This window comes from Oreochromis aureus, linkage group 1, assembly GCF_013358895.1.
Source record: "Oreochromis aureus strain Israel breed Guangdong linkage group 1, ZZ_aureus, whole genome shotgun sequence".
Classification (NCBI taxonomy): Eukaryota; Metazoa; Chordata; class Actinopteri; order Cichliformes; family Cichlidae; genus Oreochromis; species Oreochromis aureus.
The window spans coordinates 33,494,782-33,517,258 of NC_052942.1; the positions used below are offsets into that span (position 1 = coordinate 33,494,782).

Below are 22,477 nucleotides of genomic sequence, written 5' to 3' on the forward strand. Positions count from 1 at the left end.
TCTGTCCACATAGTTTAGAAAGACAATGGGTCTGTCAGATTGTGTTGACTTCAGTAAAAAACTGCTACAAAGAAATTTTATCATCAATGTCTAAATTTTGTTTAGACATAAGCTCAGAAGCTGGGGTACTAAAGTTAGCCATGACATACTTTATCATATTTATGCACTCTGGAGAGGGTGCTAAGTTGCTTAGCTGGTCTCTGTTAGAATGCTGGCTTCATGAATCAGAGTTTCCTGACTCAAATAACATTCTCATTCCCAATGTTAAGCTGGTGTCAAGATCTGAGGGTGAGGTGTGAAAAACACTGCGGATGTGAGAAGAAAAAAACAGTCTTTGTCACCACGACATCTTTCACCAGTACTAAATTTGTTGAAGTGCACAATGGTTAATATTGCAGCAGAGGTGTTCCTTATGTAAGTTTAGTAAAGGGTCTGTAGACTCACTGGTAATGTCATTATTATCTTGCTGTCTTTTTTTTGTATGTCTCCCACGTTGTCTTTTATTTTTTTGCTATAACAGTCCAGTGCTATGTATATACACACACAGTGGTGTGACAGATTTGTCACAGCAAGATTCATCAAACAGCATCCTGGTCTGCATCTGTCATATCTTGAATAAAAACAGTGTTTCTGCTCAAGAGAGTTGAGGACTCTACAAAAGAGGAAATATATGAAGTCTATTGGAGACTGATAAAACTGTCAATCCAAAAAATAACAGCATACAAATCCTATAGTTCTTATAAAAACCTGTTGTATTAAATCTAGGCTCTGTTCAGCAAACTCTAAACTTAAGTTAGGTTCTTGCACACAGGTTAAATAACTTGCATTACATCAGACTTTAAATGTGTGTCCCTTTCAGGACACAATGATTTAAAAAATGGCAAGACTAAACAAGTGCTTGCCTTTGTAATGGGTAATAATCATCAGTTGATTATGGAAAATAAGGTATTTATCGTCGCAATTCCAGTTTTCAATTTTGCTGTAATTGTGTTGTCATAATAGTGTCTTCAAGGGTGCTGTGAGCATCAAGTAACTAAATTTTAATCTCTGCACCACACCCAAGCAGAAAAAAAGCCCATGTTTCTTAATGTTTGCTATGCCTGCTTCTTTAACCTGCATTGAATGCACAGTTGTGAGCCCGTGGAACAACCTGTAAAAAATCGTTGTGGCAAGATGGACATTCAGACCCAAGTACACACAAAATTGTTTCATGGGAGAAAAAACTTATACTTAGTAGTAGACTAAAAGTTAGAGAAAGCAAAAAGTTGAATGGATACATTTAAGATTTCCCATAAAAATGTTGCCTCTGTACGAGAGCCATTTGAAACAGCTGATCACATTCGTCTGTAACATTGTAGTTTGAATGCGTTTAACCGAAATTTGTGGCATTTCCGTTACATGCATCATACGTAACATTGCACACACATGCTGTCCAATTAATTTGCAGTATGTGTATAATGTTAGCAGTGGTAACACCAACAGCCTTCTTTATTTGCAGCTGAACATCCACCTACCCATTAAGAATGTGGTTACACATTGCGCCAATGCTTATTCACCGGTTTGTTTTCGACACAGCCCTCATCCAACTGTTCATTTTCTAGATCAGAGAACTGTAGATTTGCACTGGCTCGTCGGGCTGTCATCCATCTTGCTTTATTTTATTTTTTTTTACAACTTCCCCTAACACAATGAGGGGAGCTGCTTCCTGATGGTGGCTGTGTAACATTTTAGCATCTTAGGTGTTGTGCATTAATTAAATATGAATAATTAATGTTACTCAGTAATCAGTATTTCTATTGCTGAATAGCAAGAGTAGCAGCGTTTAAACATCTAGTTGGGGTTTTTGTGGTTTGTGTAAAGATATTTTTATAGACTACACACAAATATTGGCAGAACTTAGACCAAGACTAGTCAAATTTCCATACCATTGCTGTGTGCCACAAATGACTTTGTATAGTTAAGTACAACACTATAAAGCAAAAATTATGGGGATATTACTCAATCTATGCTACATGATAATCCTTTATCATGTAGTAGGAGAGCTGCTACATTGCAGCGGCCAAGACACCGGAGGGCCTGCAGAACCTCAGTGGATGTGGCTGAGCCCAAAACAGGAAACACTTCTGCACCACAGTCGGTAAATCTGACTCTCTGTGGTCTTGGATATGCACAGATGAATATTAGAGGAAGCCCAAGTCTGTGAAAGTTTAGACCGCACAGCTTGGCACTCACATGTGCTGTCTAGCCTCAGGCATAAAGGTACATTTGTTAAAACACTGAAAGAAACGTACTAATATTTTACTTTACAATGGCCTTTTTTCCAATACATTGATCTCAGAGAAAACACTCTCCACAATAATGTTATGGTTGTAAAATGAAGTATAATGTCCCATGTGAACAAAAATATTTGAGTTAAGTAATCCAGTAAGACTGTTCGGCGGTTAATGCCTTAAAGAAAAATATTTTTTAATTTTAGGACAGTATTTAGAAAAGTACAGAGTTGTCAGATTAAAGTGTACACCATACGTGCACGGGTTTGTGATGAGTCATCTGTGGCTCATGTTTTTGTTTCGGTTGTGCATTGTTTTTAACAAAATATCTCTACTACTATCGGCCATGGTGTGCTTTGGTAGAAAAGAATTCGCTATACTCAGATTAGACTTGTTTAGACCCAGCTCATGGTAATTGCAGCTAATTCAGTCTGTCTCGTACAATGTGTTGTGTTTGTGACTGTTGAGGGGATTTTCCTTTGTCTGCATGAATCGAGGAATGCTTTTTGGCAGCTGGATTTATTATGAGGTCTTCAAAAAGAACCAAATGCATTTCTGGGTTTGGAGAGTTGTGGTATGTGAATGCCCCCCCCCTCCTTCTTTCCCTTGCTCACATCTTCTTCTCCTATTTCTTTCTTTTTTTGCCCCCAGGCCTTTTTTCACCCCCTGGTTTGTTTTGTAGACCTGGTCTACAAAACAAACCTTCTTTTTCCAAACTAGAGCAGAGCTTTCTGAGCAGTCAAAGTGACTCTGCTGCCAAATATGCACGAAATTGTCACGGTTTGTTTGGAGGCTGTTTGCCGAGCTTGTAAGTTTAAACCGCAGCGCAAAGACCAGAGGCAGATGGTGAAGTCCCCGCAATCAGAAAGACCTTCATGGTTGTTTAAGTCAGACGACTGAATAAGCACTCTCAACTCAGTGCACAATGGAAACACTGGAAAAACACCACCTTGGTCTTCAACTGTTAAAAACACGCTGAGGATAAACCTTTCAACACGGTTAAAACTAGGGAGGTGGACAACATGCACCATACAGTCTTTCATGAGTGAGATTTTAATTTTTCTTTTTTAAAATAGGTCTACAGTCAGCCTAAACAGATGTGCAACAGTTGGTTTGTAATGAAATATGGCATATCCTGCTGCTCATATGTTGGTGTAACAACATTTCTGGGCGTCCTTCTGTTTCCAGTTCAAACCAAAACAGATTAAAGGTTTAAAATAACCCCATGGAGTTTTTGACCAAGGGTGGGTCCTCTTTCTGTTTGTATTAGAACAAGCAGACTGTTCTAACACTGGTAAGGTGTGACGAAAAGTATAAGCCGGCAGACACAGATGTAAACAATACAGGATTTAAAACATCAAAGAGCTAACTTAAAAAAAAAAGCAAACTATATGATTTATAAGGTCTCTACAAATATTAGATTTTGACAAATAAATGATGGAGCATTGCAATCTGCTACCTCTGCTGCAGGCTCTGGTTAGAGTGGCCTCCAGGTCATAGCAGGTCTCCAAAGCAGAGCAAGGTCCACTGTCACCACCTTCAGTTTAAGAGAACACCAAGACGGCCAGCTTGGTAGCATTTCAAACTTTTCAAAATAAAAGTGGTATCAGTTGTGGATGGTGTCTTTCTCAGATGAATTTAAAAGATAAACATTCAGAAATGTTAAACTGACTTATCAAATATTCTTGGGCAGTCCACCCAAGTTAAAATCCATTGTTATTATGGTCAGTATGTCAGATTGGGCAGTCAATAAAGTTATTAAATCTTGGCTTTTTCACAACTGAGAGAAATGGCAAAGTTCATGTTTTATTCAATTATTCTTGCCGTTTTTGACAACATGTATGTTGTCTTCAGAAAAGGCGCAGTAGTAATTTATAAAGAGTGTAAACAAACAATAGCAACCAAAGAAGTGTGTATGATAGAGGCTGGCGCTCCATGTAACAGTTACACCAAGCTTCATCTGCAATATAATTTTCATTTTACACAACAGAGACTGCTCTGCTCAAATCTGACAATCTAAGAGAAAGCATTGGAAATGAAGTATTTTTTTTCTGTCAGATCATAATGGCCATTTTCACCTCTTCATTTTCACACCTGACATCATCCTGATTGCATCAGATCTGCTAATATTTACTCTGAACCCAGCATTAGACCTCAAGAAAAAATAAAATGGTCTATATGTACTCGGCATGATACTTTATATATCTCTCTTAGCCTGATTGTTGTGCCATTTAAAGATGAACCCCATTTTAACCAAACTATGAGATTATATTGGATTATTTTGTTCTGCTTATTTAGCTGATGAAGTTCCATCCACATGACTTTAGAGTCCCACAGAACAGCTGTTTTAAGTTTTTGAAATACTAGAATATGTAATAGGCCACTTCTGAGAAATGTAGGGGTCAGGATAATTGTGACCTTCCTGTTTCTTAGGAATGATTGTGTAAGGGTGAAGATACAGAAAAAGAAGTGAAAAGCCAGGGAGAAAGCAAAAAATAAATAAAGCATGACCAGTGACATTAATGAACAGAGGTAGGCTGCTTGTTTTCGTTTGTAGATCAGACAGCAGTGCAACCCCACTATGTAAGCATCTGGTTGTTATAATAGCTTCACTCTCCTTTTACCCAGAAAAGGTCTGGACTTCAGGAACTCTGCTCTCCCAGATCTGGTGTGGTGATTGTGCAGGTGTTCTCAGAAAATAGAAGTATAAATGTTGATGATTGATTCATGATTCGCCTTGTTTGGTTCTGAGGGAGGCCAGCATCAGCTTGGCTCTGCTGCACTCACTATTTCTCATATTTTCCATGACTGTGTGGGATACTGCACAGCCAATCACATGTGTTATCCATTATCTTGTGCTTTAGCCATGTCCTCGTTTTTTTTCTTTGCTTGATTATAGCAGCCTTTGTAGGAGAGTAGTTTTTGATTTTGTTGTCAGCATGTGCTCATTTTGTTATCTTCATTAAGGTATGCTGGTGATATGTACCTCAGCCCTCATTATCAGGCTGCGTGTGTTTTTTGTTATGTTATTTTTCTGTTTGGCAAACATACTAAATCTCCATTGAATAATTGACCTCTGATTAGTTGCTTCATGTCAACAGCAACAACAGGTGTTTCTCATGTAGTGTACCCTGGAAATGAGCCGGTATTTATCAGCTCTCCGACTGAAGGTGGCAGGGGGATAGGCATCATATTATCCTACATAGTTTAGTGGACCTAACAGTTTTGGCATGAACTTGCATTTATAGATTTCTTTTTAAGGACTGTAGAGACTGAAGTGTTGGCTTCTCCACCTGTTGCTGGTAAGTTGGAGTTTACTGTCGACTTTTGTACAATTTTTATTGGTCTCAAAGGATAAATGTTGCTCATTTCAGTGATCCAGTAATGGTTTTCCCAGTACTACCATAAAGGTTTCTCAGTTAAATATCCAACAGATTTTCAGTAGATTGCTTTGGAATTTTCTATAAATATTTAAGTCCCCCAGACATTCTAATTTAATCTAATTTAACTCATTCTATTTTTTCCTCTGACTTCTCACTTTGCAACACCAGCAAAAATTGTTGGGAAAGGTAGGTTCTCTAACTTGTTATGTTTGTTATGAGAAAACTCATTTTATAGTTCTACCTCAGACTTGCTGTGGTAGAACTTTATTTATCCAATGCGCACACTGACTCAGAAAACATGTTGACATCTATAATTTTAAATGAGATTCCCGGAATACAGTCAGTGCCCGAAGAACTGAAAAGTCTTGCGGTCAGATTTTTATTTTTATTTTTTTTAATTTTTAATATAGAAAATGACCCAGGAAGATACAGACCAATTAAAATAAGTTGAAACTGAGTTGCGTCAGTAATTGGGAGGTATAGAAAGATTCAAACTGGTACTAATCAGAGCCTCGTGGTGTAAGGTGCAATGATTCTTCAGTCTAAATATAAAAGCACATGTTTCAGTGTGTTTTCGCCTCAGTAAACAGTTCATCAGTGGAAATCAGAGTTTGTGCCAGCTCAGACTCTGCAAAAGACACTGCTTAACAGCCTCTTCGTAGGTTTTCTCTTTTGCACAAACCACAATTAAACTTTGCAAAAGAACACGAAAAGAAGCCTGAATATTCAGAGGATATTTCTGGTCAGAAAAGCTCATATAAATTTGTTCAGTTTCTGTGAGGTCCAGCATGTTAAACATGAGCCCTGCTTGGAATACCACAGTTTGAATTTGTCCAGCACTGCTATCGTATGGAGGATTGAGTGTGCCTTCAAAAATACTTCATATGAAAAAATGGAAAAATAGACTGGAAGCTTGTTAATGAAATGTGTACTCACACATAACAGCGAGAACTACATTGAGTTCCCGCTGTAATTATCGTGAACTTAAACAAAATCAATTTCATTTGAATTTTATATTTAATTACTCTAAAGTTTCACTTTAGAATCATTTGATATTTAAATGGAATCTGCTCAAGTGTCCTAAGACTAAGTTAGTTTGATACATTTTTTTTTTTTGTCAGCATCACAAGATACGATGGCCCATCAACCATTAAAATTCACTAGATGGTAAAGCAAAACACTGAATGAGGCAGCAAATTCCAAAGTCATGAGCATGTCAAAGACGATAATTTATTTGTCAACGTGTCCTATTTTGTAGTTGTTACAAAACCAATGAAACTCCAAAGTCATGGCGGTTTTGTGCCTCCAGTCATTTGTGCATCTTAGTTTTGGTGTCCGTGAATTGTGTTAAAGAATGAAGGTGGCTTCGTTGTTGTTGTTCCTGTCTGCCATCATAAAGCAACTGCATATTTCTTACTTCAGAACTCAGCCTATCCCTTGAGATATTTTCAGCAGGTATCTGAAAAAGAAAACCCTGTGACCGTAGCGAACCCACGGTGTCCTATTTCTCTTATTTTGCAAACTGAACAACAAACAGCTTGTCTGAACTCAGCAAGCACTTGCTTGGACATACTCTGTAGTGGAATGATGTCAGTTATTATTGTCAACTTTGCACATGCTTTTCCCACATTTGTGGAATAGTGGATTTTTCTCTCCTCGCTATAAAGTTCTTATGAAATTATCTATTTATCTATCAAAAAAGTTTACTTTATCGCAAAGTTTAGGTTTGCTAAAATCTGGTAAAATGTTGTGTTTTGAAAGTTGATGTATTGGTTATAGAGATTTGGTCTTGCCATCTTTCACATTACAGTTTTTAAGTTTGTGTAGAAAGCAATTGGGAAATAAGGCAGCAAAGTGTTTCTGAAAGAGAACTCAAGTTTATTTGTTGGATAAGTTTGAGATTAATAGGGCATACGATCATTGAAAGCAGTAGCCAGACTTTAATCTGCCTGGTATTCATTTGCTGTGTGTGTGTATGTGTGTATAAACAGTTTAATGGTTGTTGCTAGCATGTTTTTCAAAGCATTTATCTTAATATGCTGCAACTCGAGCCAAAACACATCATGCCTGCGCAACATCCTGTACCAAATTTACCGAAACAAGCATATATCACAGCTTTTGAGGTTTACCTGTCAAGCATGATGATTTGTGTATTTAAAAAAATAAAAATAAAAAATAGTTGACACACTTCTTAGTTCCTGGAACTTTATGGTTGAACAGGCAGGCAAATACAAAAAAAAATATTAGATGGAGAAATAACTTGTTGGTAAAGCAACCAGTCATTACTTGACAAATGCTTCATTAGAAAGGTGCAAACAAAGCAGCAAGCAGTTTTGTTTTAATCAACCATAACGAAGCCCAGAGGCATGTGGACATACAGGATTCCACCTCTATGCTGAGGGCATCCATATTGTTTGGTTTCTCAAACATCTTGACTGAGCTACATTCAAATAATGATGAGTGCTCTTAGAGTTAAGGTATGTTGTAACTGTAATCTCTGTGTTCTTTTTCTAGGTACTAGGTCGGTGCTTCCTCACGGTGATGCAGGTCCATTTCCAGTTTCTATCACAGGCTCTTCAGAAAGTTCAGCCCGTGGCTCAGTCTTGCCTGGCCGAGGCTCTTGCCCAGGCCCAAGAGCGCTGTGCCAATGCCCGCTCCCAAAGCTCTGACCTTGGGCCCCTCACAGAGCTGGAAGAAGCTTCCCGCTCATGGAAAGGTGCAGCTGAGGTATGCAGCCACAGCCCCAGGACTTTTCCAGATCCTAAGCCTTGGAAATGTGTGGTTTGTCTGTGTGAGGTGAAAAAAAAACAGCTTGCTACACATTCCTGAGAAATGCCAACAATTTATGATTTCCAGTCCAAATTTCCTATTTCCTCTTTTCTAGGCTGTAGCTTGTCTGTAAACTTGCATTGCTATGTTCTTTAAAGCCTATCTCTATGTACGAGAAGCTGTTTTGTAAGAGGACCCAACTAATCTCCAGGCTTATCAGTCTCCAAGGACCTTTTCAAGATTTGTTGTATACAGTGAAGCAGAGAAGAGAATAGTGGGTTGATTGATTTGTTAAACTCGGGCATGCAGGGTGTTAGCCCTGGAGGGAATCAGCCTGGATAGAGGGAGACACCAGAGGGCTCATATTTCAGAAGCTACACAAGATAGTTTTCTTTCAATGTTGCAAAAACCCTATCAGTATCAGTGTTATATTAGCATTATACATTTATTCTCAAGTACTTCTTGCTTGTGGTGAGATTTTGTTGCAGTGCACATTTCATTGGTGTTCCTGCTGTAAATTTGACCCAGAGCTCTTTTGTATGCTGTTGTGCCCTCAGGCCACAGCGAGGCTGAGAGAGAGGGGCCGGGACGGCTGCCTGGCAGGCATCCAGGTTCAGCAGCTCTTTTGCTCCAACAACACAACCATCCCTGAGCACCAGCTAAAGGAGCTCAACATGAAGATTGACAGTGCTTTACAGGTACAGTATGAGTGAATAGATCAGGCTAGGAAATGAGTTGCTGTTATTCCAGTGCAGAGTTAGACATATACTGAGGTATGTTTTAAGAATCAAATGGACTTTGGTCTTTGAGGTTTTCTTTTCATTTTAATGGAATAATACAATGGAACTAGATTAAGTCTTATATTATAAAACTATAATATAATTACTTAAAAAAAACCTGCAGTGCCAAGAGAGGAGAAATAAAAACTGTAACATATTAAAGTAACTGATCATTTTTTCCTTCCCTATCCAGGCTTATAAAGCAGCATTAGAGAGCCTCGGTCATAGTGAGTATGCTCTGAAGGCAGGCTTTCATCTCAACCCCAAAGCTGTGGAGGCAGCCTTACAGGTGTGTTTACTATCACAAATTGTAACCTTTCCATGTCAAGGTGGCATGCTCTCCCCATGCTTGTGTGTGTGTTCCCTTCCCTTCTGCTATTTTAGCGTGTTCAGTTAATTCTCCCGTCACTGTGGACTGGAGTTGGTGGCTGTCCACTGTTCCTAATACTTGCAATGATTTAATGCCTGTTAATTTTCCAATAGCATAAAGTTTGTTTTTATGGTACTTGTATCATTTTAGTGTTGACACAGGAGTTGATTAAAGAATATTTGGAACATATCTCGTTAATGTGTCGCTTTTTTTTTTTTTTTTTGGCTGTAATGAGTGTTTTAGCTGTTGTGTGTTTACATCCTTGCGTGTGTTGTACAGGGTTGTTGCAGTGAGGCAGAGGCTCAGCAGGCGGGCAGGATGCAGACCACCTCGCAGCCCATTCAGTGCGAGCTGCCCACCATCCCCGTGCAAATTGGCTCACATTTTCTCAAAGGAGTGTCCTTCAATGAGTCAGCAGCTGAAAACCTCAAGTTGAAAACGGTATGATCCTCATCTCCTCTACATTCTGTTGGTTTCCTTGTTTCTCGAAAACACTCAAATTCTACTAGTTCATCATCAAAACATTTTTCAGTGTTTTGAGTGATAACCTTTGCAGATATGCAGGCTCCTGAAGTCTCAAGTTGTTGTTGTTTTTTTTAATACAGGTATCTATATTGTGACATCAGCAAATATTTGTGATAGGCTGCTTTGGTAATGGACCCCCATGTTTTGTTTCTTTAGCACACGATGCTGCAGCTCATTAAGGAGGCCCTTGGGCAGAACGGAGTGACACCCAGGGATGACTCTCCTGTCACTGAGGTCCTAAACCAGGTCTGCCCATCCAGTTGGAGAGGAGCTTGCAAGACAGCTGTCCAGCTACTGTTTGCCCAGGCTGGTCTGGTGAGTATAGATGTTAGGTCAGGGCACCATTCAGTAGTGTTTGTAAGAATTTCAAAATCAATGGAAAAAAAATAAAGTGACTTTTATTATTATAAATATTCCTCTAGATTTTTCTCAGTTTTCCTAAATGCTTAAGAAAGTCACCAGAAATGTCATTTATTTAAGTTATTTTATGTGTCTATGCCAAATGATGACTGGTCTTGTTAACATCCACTGTGTAGTTGGTACCTCAGAACAGTGGATAGTAGGTGGAATACCTGTGTGAACAGGCCTCTTCACTGACGCTTCACTGCCACTGAATCCTCCATCTGAGTATCTGGTGGTTTGGCTACTTGCATCCCATTGTTTGTCCGACTTGTACTGAAGATGAGCAGATCTGTCTGCTTGCTTTGAGGCAGCCAGGAGGTGTAAACAAACACCAGTGACAGACAAAAGGGAAAAAGCATTCCTTCAGCATCTGGGTGAAGGATAGGCTCGTCTGGACGGGTCTGACGAAATTCAAACAAAACTCCCCCACCCTCCTGTTGAAAAGGAGAGTCGTGGGGAGGGCCATCAGCAAGTCTTTCCTCAGAGTAACACCAGTGTGTTTATGCTTCAGTGTTTATTTCCTCTGTGTGGTCTGCCCTGCTTTGTGTGTCAAAACTGAGAGCTTGTTCCCGTCCAGCCCCGTGCTAACTGTAAAACAATCCCTATATGATGAACGAGCGCTTTGCATTAGCTCCTTATCTGAGCCTATTTCCACCAAACCCAAAATAGATCTTGCGGCAAGTAAGCATGGACACCCACACTCGCACACATTGTATCTTCTCCACACATTTACTCACATGCTCATTGTCATGCAATGCACCAAACATGGCTCCCACAGAAATGTTTCTCCTCCCTGTTTTCTTTACACTCATGTGACAGTTACAGTGAGAAGCATCATTTCTCTTGTGTTCCTGGCAATGTTGCTCACTGTGTTTTTTATGGCTGTCAGAGTGCACTAAAACAACACGATCTTGTCTGTTCTGCTGCATTACTTCTCTGTGTGTGTCTGTGTGTGCGTTTCAACATATCTGACTAACTGACTGCATCTGTGTGTGGTTCTCACATAGTTTGCCCCCCCCGCCCCCCCTTTTTTAAGGATGCACCTGCCTTTTTAATAACAATAGGGTAATTTCCTGCAATACAGGAAATGGACTCCTCCCACCTTCACTCCCTCTTTATGACCCAGCTACTCAGGTCTCAAGGAGCCAAGGCCACTTTCAAAGAACTTGCAAATATATTTGACTCCTAGCAGACAGGAAGGCTTACCTGTGTGTTGTGACTTGTTGATTATAGTCATTCACCTTTCTCACCTTGAACTCTCGCTGCTAAGTAGGAAATTAATGAGACGTACCAGTAACTAGCCTTTGACTTCTAACTATTTTTCCACAACATACTGTGCCTGGAAAAAAGTCTTAAATTAGACTGACATTTTTTTGAGCATAAGTCATGTCTGGTTGGTTTTTAAGACTGTCAGTGTGTGTTGCTGTATATTTAAAGTATAGAGTAACTTTTTTGATTTCTAAACTGTGACACATCATACTATCTCTGATAATACAGGTATACATTTTTACATGATATAAAAGTGTCATGTAGCAGCATTATGTGTTTATTTCCTGAGTGGGCAGAACACGACAAGCCCAGGCATGTCTGACGGCAAGTGCCAGATGTAAATGGTAAATCTACTGTTTTAAAAAATGCTTTCTACTCTACCTGAGCACTCAGTGTGCTTTATACAACACAGGTGCTCATTCACCCAAGTGCTTTTTTTCTATGCTTAAGTGCTTTCTATCTAATATTCACACGCCGATGGATGCGTCGTAGAGAAACCTGGTTCTTGCCAAGATACAAGAATACAACTTGAGCTTATTATCTTGTCCAAGGATATTTGGGCAAGATACTAACCTCAAGTTGGCCGTTTTGGGGGTTTGAAACCCACAGAGACACGGCATTTGGAGAAAATGCATTCCAGCTGTCCAATAATCCTGACACATAAGGGATAACTAAGGGTTTTGATAATGGTCATGACAAATGCATATTAATGATCAAGAAAATGACCTCGCAGCCCATTGTTCGTCAGTGGTGCTAGTTTCAGTCATTGTGCAAATGTACTGTTTATGAAGTCAAAGAAACCTGCCTTCAGCTGAAACTGAAGACGTCACTTGGATGTGTAACAAAACATTTCTCCCACTGAAAATGCTACGTCCAGATGAACAGAATCAACTTTTTGGGTTGTCATAAAAGTGTTTTACTTCATCTGACAGAGTATATACACTTGTGTTTTTTACTCATAGTTGCCAGAGTTTGTCTCCTCTACATAATGTTTAGTAGGTTTTTCACTTGCACGTACAAAAATGGCCAACAAGTTAATGTCACGTGGTAAGCGGTCACGTGTCTCCAAAACCTCTAGGCAAGCCTTGGTAAAAAGGGAGCTACTTCAAACCTCCAAATAAGCACAATAAAAAGCAAGAATATGCAAGAAGTGCAAAATAGGCAAGAAAACTCTTCCCACTAAAGGAGGAAACGGCAAACTTGTTTCACCAGTTAAGGGTTGAGCATACCCAGGCTACGAAAGCATGAAAGGAGGAGATGCTAGCAGCTGGTGACATGTAGACCCTGACCAGTACAGGATTTTCAAGACCAATACAGATGATATCTGGTGATTTTAAAAGTTCTATATTCCAATATATCAGCCACTATATTTATTTTTCTCAGACATTTGAACTATACGTAGATTTACTAAACATTTGTCATGTTTAGTTATTTCTGAGTCCTTGCTAAGATGATATGACTGTGCACTTTAGAAATCTTTTTACGCCAAAAACAATCTTGTCACAGGAACTTGTGGATTACTGTTTTCTTCCCAACTCTGCCCAGATCAGCTGATTGTTGTGTTTGTGACGTTCCTAACATGGCACCAATAGGGAAGTTGCTTAAGAAGTTATTTGCTCGCTTAGGAGCATGAAGAAGTTGATCAAAACATTTAAGCCTGATTTTTCAAATGGCGCCAACAGGGAAGTTATGGAGTGACCTCTGGTGGACAAACTATGCAACACTGACACTGACTGAAGGGTGTTTCCCCCAGATCTTCTTTACTTGAACTTCATTTTAACCTTAATTTTAATTTAGAAGCCATTATAAATGCAGATATGAATATATCAGCACAAAGATAATATTTGCTAAGAATCTGTCCTCACTGATATTTCTGGGGAGACAAACTGTGAATGAAAATTTCTGATATCGTTACATGGTGGTAAAGGAGGGTTTTAATCAGCTGGGTAAAACTAATTGTATCTGACCGTATTCTGCAAGGTTTTGTAGAGTTGGTGTCTTTATACTCGCCAAGTTTGACGTCACATTACCTGGCGTCCACCACGGTATTTGTAGCACTTTGGACGGTCTTGCATTTCAGTTTTTGTAACCTAGTGCATTGGACCACTGCACTGCAGATGGGTGGAAGACGTGAGTGTACGTTGGGTCAGTTTTTACTGCCATTTTAATGATATTCTGATACCGAAGTTAAGAGAGCTACAGATATACAGAGGGAAATGGTGCAACAGTTTGAAAAGAAAAAAACTTTGTGGGGAAAAAAAAAAAAATGGCAAAAAAACTTAGCAGCACAGGCTTTTTTCAGAAGATAATTCACAATAATGGCAAGAAATGGCAGGAAAGGTTAAGATGGCTAACAAAGGGGTGTTTCTGTGTCCTGTCAGGTGGTTGTCGATACTGCTCAGATTGAGAACAAGGAGGCCTATGCTCCCCAGATCACTCTGGAGGGATCCAAGGTGGTGGTCCAGGTTCCTTCTACATGGTGAGTACAACGTGAGAAAGGCAACACACAAGTTTTTATGAGGGGTTTTTTTTTTTTTTACGTGGCATATAGGTAATATTTATACATACATTTTTGCATTATTTTTTGTTTGTATACATGTTATTCAGCCTTTTTGCCAGGAAATCATAATTAAAACGGGTACCTGGGCTGTTTACTATAGTCGCGATCAAAAGTTTAAGACCACTTGAAAAATGGCAGAAAATCATATTTTGCATCGTTGGATCTTAACAAGATTCCAAGTAGATCTTCAACATGCAACAAGAAGAAACGGGAGTGAGACAAAACATTTTTTGAGCATGCATTTTATTGAAGACAACACTTAAACTGAAACAGTTTAAACAGTTAATGTTTTACAGCTGATCAAAAGTTTCAGACCAGATGCCTTTAAAAGGCCAAATCTGTACAAAAAAGTGGATTCATTGTCATTTTCTGTCAGGTAGTCACACTGTCATGACGTTCTGATGGCAAAGGCAAAAAACCTTTCAATTTATGAATGTGGTCAGGTTGTTGAACTGCATAAGCAGGGTCTCTCGCAGTGTGCCATCGCTGCTGAGGTGGGGTGCAGTAAGACAGTCATGTGGAATTTCTTAAATGAACTTGAGGGTTACGGAGCAAAAAAGTCAAGTGGAAGACCCAAAGAAATTTCACCAGCACTGAGCCAGAGGATCCAATTGGCTGTCTGTCAAGACACTGGACGATCCTCGACCCAAATTAAGGCGGTTAGTGGTGCCGACTGCAGCCCCATAACATCAGACGGCATCTGAGGCTGAAGGGCTTGAAAAACAAAAAACGTCTTCAAAGGCCTCGTCTCCTTTAACGCCACAGACCTGACCATTTGGACTTTGCAAGAGAGCACCAAACATGGGACATTGAAAGGTGGAAGAAAATTTTATTTTCTGATGAGAAAAAATTTAACCTTGGTGGTCCTGATGGTTTGCAATGTTGCTGGCATGACAAGCAGATCCCATCTGAGATGTTTTCTACGCGCCACAGTGGAGGGGGCGCCATAATGGTCTGGGGTGTTTTCCTTTAATGGAACAATGGAGCTTCAGGAGGTGCAGGGGTGTCAAATGCCCGCTGGCTATGTCCACATGTTGCAGAGAGCATCCTTCATGACTGAGGGCCCTCATCTGTGGGGTAACGACTGGGTTTTTCAACAAGACGACGCTACAGTACACAATGCCCAGAGGACAAGGGACTTCTTGAGAACCTTTGGGGATGGATGGTAAGGGAAGTTTACAAAAATGGAAAACAGTTCCAGACAGTAGATGCCCTTCGTGCAGCCATCTTCAACACTTGGAGAAATGTTCCCAGCCCACCTCATGGAAACGCTTGCATCAAGCATGCTGCAATTTTTGAAGTGATCAACAATAACGGTGGAGCATCGTTTTCAATAAATTGCATGCTCAAAAAATGTTTTGTCTCACTCCCATTTTTTCTTGTTGCATGTTAAAGCTCTACTTGGAACCTTGTGAACATCTAACCATGGAAAATGATTTTTTTTAGACTGCCATAGACTGATTTGAGGGGAAAAAAAAAAAAAAAAAAAAAAAAGATGAGGCCAGCCACTAGTTTTTGAAGACAAGTTATGATGCCTGGAACCAGACAGGATGAGAGACGGGCTGGATCTTATTATGACGCAAGGGACAGACGTGAGCATAGTCTACAGTCATCAGAAAAGTGTTTACTGAGATCACAGACCAAGAGAGCTGAAAGGAGGGGTTTTTTTTATTTATTTTTTTTATAAACTTTACAACAGGAAGTCTTTTTGCAGCCAGAGGAGTTGCCCCCTGCTGGCCATTAGCAAGAATACAGGTTTAAAGTATTAATGTGTTGGCTTCACTTTTCAGACTCAGAAGCTTTATTCATCTTTTACAAATTCTGTGGCCAATGTTGATGTTTAAATACATGACAAAAAAACAAAGAAACTGCTCTTACACTCCAGAACTTCAGCTTTAATTATTTATAGCATCAGCTGTAAATTTTCAAGCACACCTGACTGAGCTTTGGGTAATAAATCAATGCATTAGTATCTGAACCTTTTCTATGTGGGTTTGTGCAGACAGCAGAATGTACAGTCCTTTAGTAAACAGACAAGTAACATAGAAATCTAGACTGTTGGAGACAGTTGAAAGTTGAAGGCAAGAGAAAGTTGGCATTATGGAACAAATCAACACATGCTCTTGATTTGGACAGTTTTGTACAGACTTTAAACCTTAAGGCTCAAAAGGAATTGAGAATGTGTTTGATACACAATATTTAATAAACAGTGAAATGCTGGTTAGTGCCTTCATACTTCAGTAGTATTTAAGAGATTTTTGTGTAAATGCTCTGTACTTAAAAACTGAGCCATATCATTGGCATTTGTGGTGTTTGAAAAGTCAAACTGTTTTTTGATTCGGAGCACTTTTATAATGGTGCTGGAAGAAAGCATTTCTCAGAGGCTTTTATTTAACTGACTTTTAAAAAAAGTTATGTACTCTAGATGCAGTGCTGATATTATGTGTGTTGTAAATCAAGTCAAACTAGTCAAAGCAAGTATTATTTTAGGGAATAGGGGAAGTATTTCTTCTTAAAACCTCTGTGTCATGTCACAGTACATAGTTTTGTGATGAGTTTGAGTTTTTTATTTGAATAAAAGGAAGTGTGGGATCTTTTCTTGTTTATAAATATCACATGCCAGATATTCATCTCACCTGAGCCTTTATGTGTAAAACATATTGTTGGACTCACAGATCATGTCCTGTCCTGTTGTGAATATTTGTGTCTTTGGGTTCAGGTGTTTGAAGGAGGACCCAGCTACTATGTCCTTACTCCAGCGAAGCTTGGACCCAGAGAAGACACTTGGTCTGGTGGATGTGCTTTACACAGCGGTGTTTGACATCAACAGGTGGAAGGAGAGAAAGTGAGTAAATGTTACTAATGATTAACTATTTCATTCCATGTTTTGACTGGCTAACACACATTTCTTTTCTCCTGTCCACAAAAGAGAGCAAGCCTTGCCCACTATTCAGATACAGCTACAGAGAGAGAGCCCAGACTATGGCAGCCCCACAGACTTGCCTCCAGGTACCAGCTCCAAGACTTCTAGTGGACTGCCCAAAACTATATCAAAGCTGACTTCCAAGTTCACAAAGAAAGTCTCATCCAGCTCAAATAGCGGAGGCAGTTTTTCCATTCCTAGTACTCCATCTCGCAGCATGCTAACAACCAGTAACTCTGAGGACAAGGCAAAAGGCCTGGGCCACAGTGATGGGAGGCTACAGAGCATCCTGCAGATGGGCAGCCTGCCTTGTACCTCTGACTCCACTCAACAAAACCAGCTGGCCAATGGTTCAGTTTCTGAGGACCAGGGGATGAACCTGCCCACAGACCAAGAGATGCAGGATGTCATTGACTTTCTCTCAGGATTCAACATGGGCAAATCCCAGCAAGCCTCACCCCTGGTCAAGAGGAGGAACTCTGTGGCTTCTGCTAATCCTGCTGAGCTGAAGCCCCCAAGTGGTCCTTCACAAGCCACCTCATCAATCTCTCACAGTGCCCTACAGCCTCCAGCTCAGACCCTGCCTCAGCCCCAGCCTCAGCCTCAACCTTCACAGCCAGTACAGAAGCAACAGCCTCAGCCTAATCCACAGCCGCCTCCCCCACAGCAACAACAGCCCCAGCAGCAGCAGCAACCCCCTCCTCCACCACCTCAGCAGCCCTCCCCACAGGCCCAGCACCTCTACTACCAGCACCTCCTGCAGCCCATCACTCAACAACAAGCACCTCCTCCACAGCTTCCTCCCCAGCAAACCCCACCCCAGGTCTTGCCACAACAAAGAGTGGCAAGCAAGTGGCTGGGCACTTCTGGGCAACAGCCTCCGCCACAAGGACCCCCAGCAGGGCTATCACCCCTAGGTCCCATTGGGCAGTGGGCATCATCTGGACTGCCAGACTTGAGCTCAGACCTGTACAGTCTGGGCCTGGTCAGCACCTACATGGACAGTGTCATGTCAGAGATGCTGGGTCAGAAACCCCAAGGACCTCGTAACAATACATGGCCCAACCGGGACCAGAGTGAGGGAGTGTTTGGAGTCCTGGGGGACACATTGCCCTTCGACCCAGCAGGTGATGTTTACCTTACAGTTTCCTCGCTGAGTTTACATCCATATGAAACAGAGTGAACATTTATTTATATAAGAACAGCTCAACTCTTTAAGTTAAAAAGAAGGCAGACACTCAAATCCAGTATATGAAGAAGTTGAGAGCACAAAAGTCAGGATGAATAAATTCACCGTTTTTTTGTTACTTGCATTATGCATTTTGGTAGTGATATCCATTAACATACTATGTTCTTATTAAATAAACAAATAATGTTTATTGTGATGAGATGAGGGAACAAACCAAAGAGCCTTTTATTTAGTTTTCTTTCACTTGGTTAGGTTAAGTTTCAGCTAATCCTGCAGCATTGATGGCACTGACTTTCATTATTTTAAACCTCAGAGAAGTTTAGTAATGTCTCTAACACTTTGAAAGCTATAGCTGGAGACAAATGTTCAGGAAAGAGGTGTGGGTGGCCTGAGTCTCCCTACAGTACAATCAAGCTGAAACCATTAAGAATATTGGTAGTGTATCAAGCTGACTGTAAAAAGTTTTTAATTTAAATTCAAATCTTAATTGTGTCATAAAAGAAAATTAGCTTTCAAACATCAGTTGATATCAAAAATAAAGATGCAACTACCAGACAAATATTACTACAGTGCATAAAAGACACTCTAAGTCGATTAAATTGAGCAGATCTTTTTAAAACCTGAAGAGGGACATAAGACACCTGATATCAATATTGGTCAGGTAGGATGAGAAGTTTTCCCCTAAGTGTGGCTACAACTGTAAGTTGGTGATCTGCGCTGAATTTAGCTTGTGTCAGTTATATTTTTTACAGTGCAGCACACTCTTTTGATTGCGTCGAGGCCCATTGTGCAGAGTTGACTTAAGGCTATTGTGATTTTTCTGCTATGGTAGACAGTCTGGCTGAACAGATTGAGCTCCAGGGAGCAAAAGAGAAAAGCTGAGGGTGTCAAACTCATAGTTGTGTTTATCCTCTCTTTCCACGCGCAGTTGGCTCGGACCCGGAGTTTGCACGTTACGTCGCCGGCGTCAGTCAGGCCATGCAGCAGAAACGGCAGGTACAGCACATCCGCCGTCCCAGCAACACGCGCAGCAACTGGCCAATGCCTGATGAGCAGCACAGGACCTGGTCCCACCCAGAATACTTCAGCGAGGGGTTGGTACCCATACATCTGCTTTTACCACTCATCCACTGCCAGACAAGTTGACATTTTAGCATGTGTTCCACATAGGGATGTTTAAGAATATATAATGACCCTCAATCAACCACGCTATTTCAACTAGAATCAGAGTAAGGGCCTTTTTATGATGCATGGTTTAGTTATTCAACCTATGCTGTTTCATTTATATGTGACAGAGATTCTAAAAATGCTTTTATGTTATTGGTTAAAAAACACCAATTCTACAAATAAATTACATTTTATATGTGTCTGTTACTATTTCAAAAACAGCTGGTCTTTGGTTCAACAGTACTAAAAAATACATTTTAAAACTTTGGGTATTCTGTTATCATTTTAACTCAAAAATATCAATAAACAAATTGTAATAAAGTCATCATAGTCAGCATGTTTTTCATCCTTGTCCTTCCATGCTTCTATTTAAAACTGAACCCAAACAAACCTTTGTAGAAATGTAATACTTAAAAAAATGATAAATGGAAAGAAGCTGATACCATTGAGCTTTCTGATTACAAGCATGTCATTTATTTATAGTTGGGATCTGACCGATCAGTGTTATATGTCAGTATTAGCTGTGTGCCAATCTATCTCTGTCAGCATTCATAATGGCTGATAAATGAAAAATTAAAGAAAAGAAACACTCTTCAACCATGGTATGAATATTGACTATGCATAGTTTGTCATAGTTAAGGTCATTCATGCACGTAAACCAGTGATAAGAACCGCACCAAATGTTAAGATAATTTCTTTATTTTTTGTATGTCAGAAAGCAAAAGATAATCAGTCAATCAACAAATGTCAGTATTGGTCTTAAAATTCTGTTACACTCGGTCTATTTTAGGCAAAAATCTTAACATCAAACATTCAATAAAAACAAAGTATTTTTCTTATAACACAAACTGGTAGTGAGCTGTTTTTAGGAGGAGTCTTTTAGCAGCACTGCACTTACAGGGATTGATTTATAAGATTTTAGTGATTAGCTTTAAGGTTTGTTGTGACCAGGATTCAGATAGCATCTCAGAGCTGCTCTCCCCTGCCACTGTGTGCACAGCCTGAGGCAGATAAGAACCTTCTTGCTGTTGATGTCTCTGAATTTAAGGTTAGCAGATCATGGTTCTGCTGTTGGAACACCTAAGCTCTGGATAAATCTGCCTGAGGAGCTGTTATCATCTTTTAGCTCAAACATTTGTTTCTACTGATATCATTCCTTTGGTTGGCCAGCTATGGTTGCATTCCTGACATTGTTTTCACTTTGAGAGTCTGTGTCTGTGTGTGTGTCATTATGGCAGTGCTCCTGTGAGGCAACTACCACAAAGGTGTTTTTGAGGACTTTTAAAGGTGTTTTTTTTGTTCAATTAATTTAAATTCTGTAAACAGCATCCACAAAGTCATTTAGGAAAAAAAAGACAAATACACTATACAAAATAAAGTAAAATGCAGTACAATATTGCTCTCTTCTATGATGTAGCCTTGATAAAATCATATACTCTTAACCACAGACTGTATTTAATAAATGGACTTTGCTTCCAGAGCCAAGAGCCCGTGAAGTCAACAGTAAAGTGTTTACAGAGGTCAGGGCAGAGGGCTGTTTGCCCCATAGATTTTTATGAGACTGGAAGTCTTTTTGCAACCAACAAAGGTCACCCTCTAGTGGCCATTAGAAAGCATGCATGTATCAGCAACTTCACATTTCAAAGCCAAAAGCTGTAAATGACAGCAGTATGCAGCATCCTGCTGATTCTCAAATGTAACAAGTGCAGATTGGTTTTTATTTCTTGGTCCTGGTCAGTGCTTTGCTGTTTGAAGGGATGTCTGACTTTTAGTAGTTTGAGAACCAGCTTACTGATGGGTTTTACATATGGTACATTTGTTTTGTAATGTGAAAGCTTTCATTGTCGTGGGCACTGGCAAAGTTTTAAACTGTCAAACTGTGTCATGTGATGTTTTGATTATGTTATTAATTTGTCCAACATCAGCAATAAGTGAAGCATTTAGCATGTTTATCCTGGGTGCTCTTGTTTAATTCCACCCACATGTGACACAATATCCTGCTCCCGGATTAATCTGTGGAAGCAGATAGAAGTAAACAAGCCATCATGGCAGTTATGCAATCTCACTTTTAAACCCTATGCAAAAATGTATCAAAAGGATGTCACTTTCATGCAGCTTTTGCTTTGAATAAAGGCCGAGAGATACTGAGCTTTAAATTCATATGTTTAAGTTGTCTAATTTCATTGGTTTTGTTACACACAATTTTTAGTAGCTAATAGAGAAATTGCTAACACCTTCTCTGGTTGTGCCCACAGTGATGCTGTAAACAGTGGCTGGTCAGCCAATCAGGGGGACTCGGCCAGCTCTAGTGACGAGACATCTTCAGCCAATGGTGACAGTCTGTTCTCCATGTTTTCTGGGCCAGACCTGGTAGCTGCAGTTAAACAAAGGCGGTAAGTCTGAAAGTCATCCACTTGTGTTGAATGTCTTTATCTTGTTCTGTCTTCCTGGTTTGGTCATCATGTTTATCTAAGTACAAATATCTGCTGCAGTTTAGCATTCATCAGATACTCTTTGTGAGTATGTTCAGTGTAGATTTCTCTGTCCTCAGGAAACACAGTTGTGGTGAGCCTGAGGTGTGCACTCTGCCTTCACCACCTCTCCATCACATCGGCGACGATAGCCAGGTAAAGTTAGAACCCCTCTGTGCCAGTGAAATGTCACACTTCATTTTAAATTTACGCTGGACTAATTATGGATTCCTGTGTTTAAGAATGGTTTAGGAACCTCCCCCAAAATAATAAATGTGTCAACCGAATGTGAACAAACAGCTGCTATGACTTAGTCCTAAATGTCTAGGTATCAGCTGAACTAGGCCCAGATCATACTTTTATGCAATACCTGTTTGCACCACAGGATTGTGCAATGAGT

The 22,477-nt window shown here is 40.0% G+C and overlaps 1 protein-coding gene across 4 annotated transcripts in view; it reads left to right on the forward strand.

Moving 5' to 3' along the window:
* The window catches only part of garre1 (granule associated Rac and RHOG effector 1), a 40,936-nt gene that overhangs the window by 15,789 nt on the left and 2,670 nt on the right, over positions 1 to 22,477 (forward strand). For all 4 annotated transcript variants that reach the window (XM_039612824.1, XM_031746619.2, XM_039612834.1 and 1 more), the window contains 11 exons: positions 8,168 to 8,380; positions 8,980 to 9,120; positions 9,395 to 9,490; positions 9,851 to 10,012; positions 10,253 to 10,411; positions 14,149 to 14,246; positions 17,047 to 17,172; positions 17,257 to 18,377; positions 19,368 to 19,533; positions 21,862 to 21,999; positions 22,158 to 22,233. In XM_039612824.1, the coding sequence (XP_039468758.1) occupies positions 8,168 to 8,380; positions 8,980 to 9,120; positions 9,395 to 9,490; positions 9,851 to 10,012; positions 10,253 to 10,411; positions 14,149 to 14,246; positions 17,047 to 17,172; positions 17,257 to 18,377; positions 19,368 to 19,533; positions 21,862 to 21,999; positions 22,158 to 22,233 (2,496 nt within the window). The remainder of the gene's footprint in view (positions 1 to 8,167; positions 8,381 to 8,979; positions 9,121 to 9,394; positions 9,491 to 9,850; positions 10,013 to 10,252; positions 10,412 to 14,148; positions 14,247 to 17,046; positions 17,173 to 17,256; positions 18,378 to 19,367; positions 19,534 to 21,861; positions 22,000 to 22,157; positions 22,234 to 22,477) is intronic.